The 2,396-nt window shown below is 59.5% G+C and overlaps 3 protein-coding genes across 3 annotated transcripts; 1 reads left to right on the top strand and 2 right to left on the bottom strand.

Annotated features, from left to right (window-relative positions):
* Positions 1-26: 26 nt before the first annotated feature.
* Positions 27-567, top strand: ACA1_104800 (aldehyde dehydrogenase; the record flags this gene model as incomplete). The annotated part of the gene is made up of 4 exons (XM_004338422.1): positions 27-73; positions 156-253; positions 356-440; positions 516-567. Coding segments are annotated over 4 exons (282 nt in total), but the record flags the coding sequence as incomplete, so codon positions are not given.
* A 492-nt stretch (positions 568-1,059) lies between these two features.
* ACA1_104790 (uncharacterized protein) lies at positions 1,060-1,838 on the bottom strand (the record flags this gene model as incomplete). The annotated part of the gene is made up of 3 exons (XM_004338421.1): positions 1,060-1,223; positions 1,322-1,432; positions 1,526-1,838. The coding sequence occupies 3 exons, from the start codon at positions 1,836-1,838 to the stop codon at positions 1,060-1,062; spliced, it is 588 nt and encodes a 195-aa protein (XP_004338469.1).
* Positions 1,839-2,271: 433 nt separating this feature from the next.
* ACA1_104780 (uncharacterized protein) lies at positions 2,272-2,394 on the bottom strand (the record flags this gene model as incomplete). Its single annotated transcript, XM_004338420.2, has 1 exon — positions 2,272-2,394. A coding segment is annotated over one exon (123 nt), but the record flags the coding sequence as incomplete, so codon positions are not given.
* Positions 2,395-2,396: the final 2 nt, after the last annotated feature.

Below are 2,396 nucleotides of genomic sequence, written 5' to 3'. Positions count from 1 at the left end.
CTACGTCAGACCGTCATCCGTTGGCGCTTTACCTCTTCTCCAAGAATAGCGCCAACGTGGACCTTGTACTCAAGTACGACCATCCACCGCCTCTCTGCTGTGTGTGTGGCTCAAATCTAGTCGCTTTCCTCGACCAACGACCAACGACAAAACAGGAAGACCATCTCCGGCGGGGCCATGGTGAACGACACCATCATGCACTTCACCGTCCACTCCCTCCCGTTCGGTGGCGTGGGCGACAGCGGCATTGGCGGTACGCCCGGACAACAACTGAGCTTTTTTTTTTTTTTTGGGGCGGGGACTCGTTTCCCCTTCCCCGGGCAACAACGACTCAACCCACCTCCTTCACCTGCAGCCTACCACGGCCAGGCGTCGTTCGACGTCTTCTCGCACCACAAGAGCGTACTCAACAAGACGACCAAGTTCGACCTCTCGGTCAGGTACCTGCTCGCCACCCATGGCGGGACTATTCAGTGCCTCGGGCCGTGACTCTTTGTACTTACTTTTCTGTCCAGGTACCCGCCGTACAGCGACAACAAGCTCTCCTTCATCCAGATGCTGGCTTGAGAAGAAAAGACGGTTCTCCCGACCATACCGCAGCCGTATTACACGTTTTTTGTTTCCAAACGGCTTGTGTGCATGTCTTGCTGCGGGTGTGGCAACGTTGTTTTGTGTCGATCAAGGCGTGGGCCGTCATTGGCGAGAAAACGCGCTATTGCACCAACATCACGCACGCACACACACACACAATACACACAGCCCGCAAAGAGTATGTGCGTTGGTGTGCATCGCCAGCAAAATCGCTCGGTGCCTGAGGCGGTTACCATGTAATTGTATGTGTCCCCCAATCTAGCCAATCAACTGCAATGGAGGGCTCCCAGGAGGAGCACCCCCGGGGGAACCCAGAGAAATCAGTTTCGGGTACCTGGAGGTGGTCCGGTTACACGCAAGGCGACCGAGTTCGCGGCCGTCACCCGAGCTACGAACATCACCACCCGCACAGTGTTGGCCAACACTCAACCATCGAACTCAAGAACCTCTCGTACCCAGCGCACCACACTAGACCTTTCGCCCAAACCCCCCGCTCGGAAGGAATTCGAGGAATGAGCTCTTCACTCCGGTGGCGAGCCAGGCCAGCGGCTGCGCTGCCCAGCCGGCGCGGCAGCCCAGAGACTGGAACACGAGAAGCTGGTACGATTCCTCGAGCAGCAGGGCCTCAACGCCTACGCGCCGGCCGCCAAGAAGACCAAGCTCAAGGGCACCCACCTCCTCAACGCCGCCACGACCCCCTTCTTCAAGTCCCCCCTCATCTGTTCCGCACCCTCCTCCCCCACTTCATCTTCTTCTTCGTCGATCGAGCAGCCGCAGCTCAGGGCCTCTGCGTCGTCGCCCAACTTTGGGCTGCTGCGCTCCCGGAGCTTCATCTTCGGGCCTGGAGAGCGGCTGGGCCGCGGCGCACACGGCCCACACGGCCGTCGTCAACGGAGAGTCTGAGGCCCTCGGCCGGCTGTGCGACCAGCTGCACCTGCAGCCGACTCTTCCGCCGAATCTTCCGCCAAACATGAAGGTGCCCAGGTGACCGCGGTCGACAACCCCGAGCCCGCCTGAAGCTTGCGATAGCGCGCGATCTGTTCCGCGGTGGCGTTGGCATCGGTGGCGAGCCGGGATCGGGCGCGACCGAGGTGGAGCACGACCTTGTTGACGGGATCGAGCGACGCAAACTCGGCGTCCTCGTCGCCGGTCTTGGAATTGAACTTGATGGCCTTCAAGACCTTCTTCCCACTGGGCCTCGGCCAACCACGCCCAGATCGAATCGGCTCTGGTGGGCAAATCGGCATCCAATCGAAGGGGACGACGACGAAGGTGGCGGCGACGACAACACGATGGGAGGAAGAAGACACATGGTGCACTCCGTCCGAGCGGCCGATCCGGAGTTGATAAAGCGCGACGTTCGTCGGCCAAGCCGAGCGGAACGGCGTGTCGGCCGCCCAAATTATCCCACAGCGGCAACTGCATCGTGTTCACGTCGGCACCCGAGTGACAACGACGACGATACGCCCCATGCTTGATCTATTGGACTCTCCTGATACTGAAGCGTGATTGGGAAGAGGAGCAGCAGGAGCACACCACATCACAGCCTTCCCATTCCCTCGAAAGCGCCAAGAAGTGGCACAAAATAACTGTTTCATGCGCAGGCGAAAAATTGATTGGGTGGCGAAAAAGTTATTTGCCGAACAAGAGTTTCCGAAGCGGGGGGGGGGGTGCGAGCCACTAGAGGGACTTCTCGACGGTGGCGGTAACGCTGTTCGGGTCCGAGGCCGCATACTCGTAACAGATCTTCTCCTGTTGGATGAGGACCTCGATGCTCTTGCCCACCTTCACGCTGTAACGTGCGT

Source organism: Acanthamoeba castellanii, assembly GCF_000313135.1.
Source record: "Acanthamoeba castellanii str. Neff unplaced genomic scaffold scf7180000084654, whole genome shotgun sequence".
Lineage (NCBI taxonomy): Eukaryota > Discosea > Longamoebia > Acanthamoebidae > Acanthamoeba > Acanthamoeba castellanii.
The sequence above is the reverse complement of the archived record's forward strand: the minus strand, read 5'-3'. Positions and strand labels throughout refer to the sequence as shown.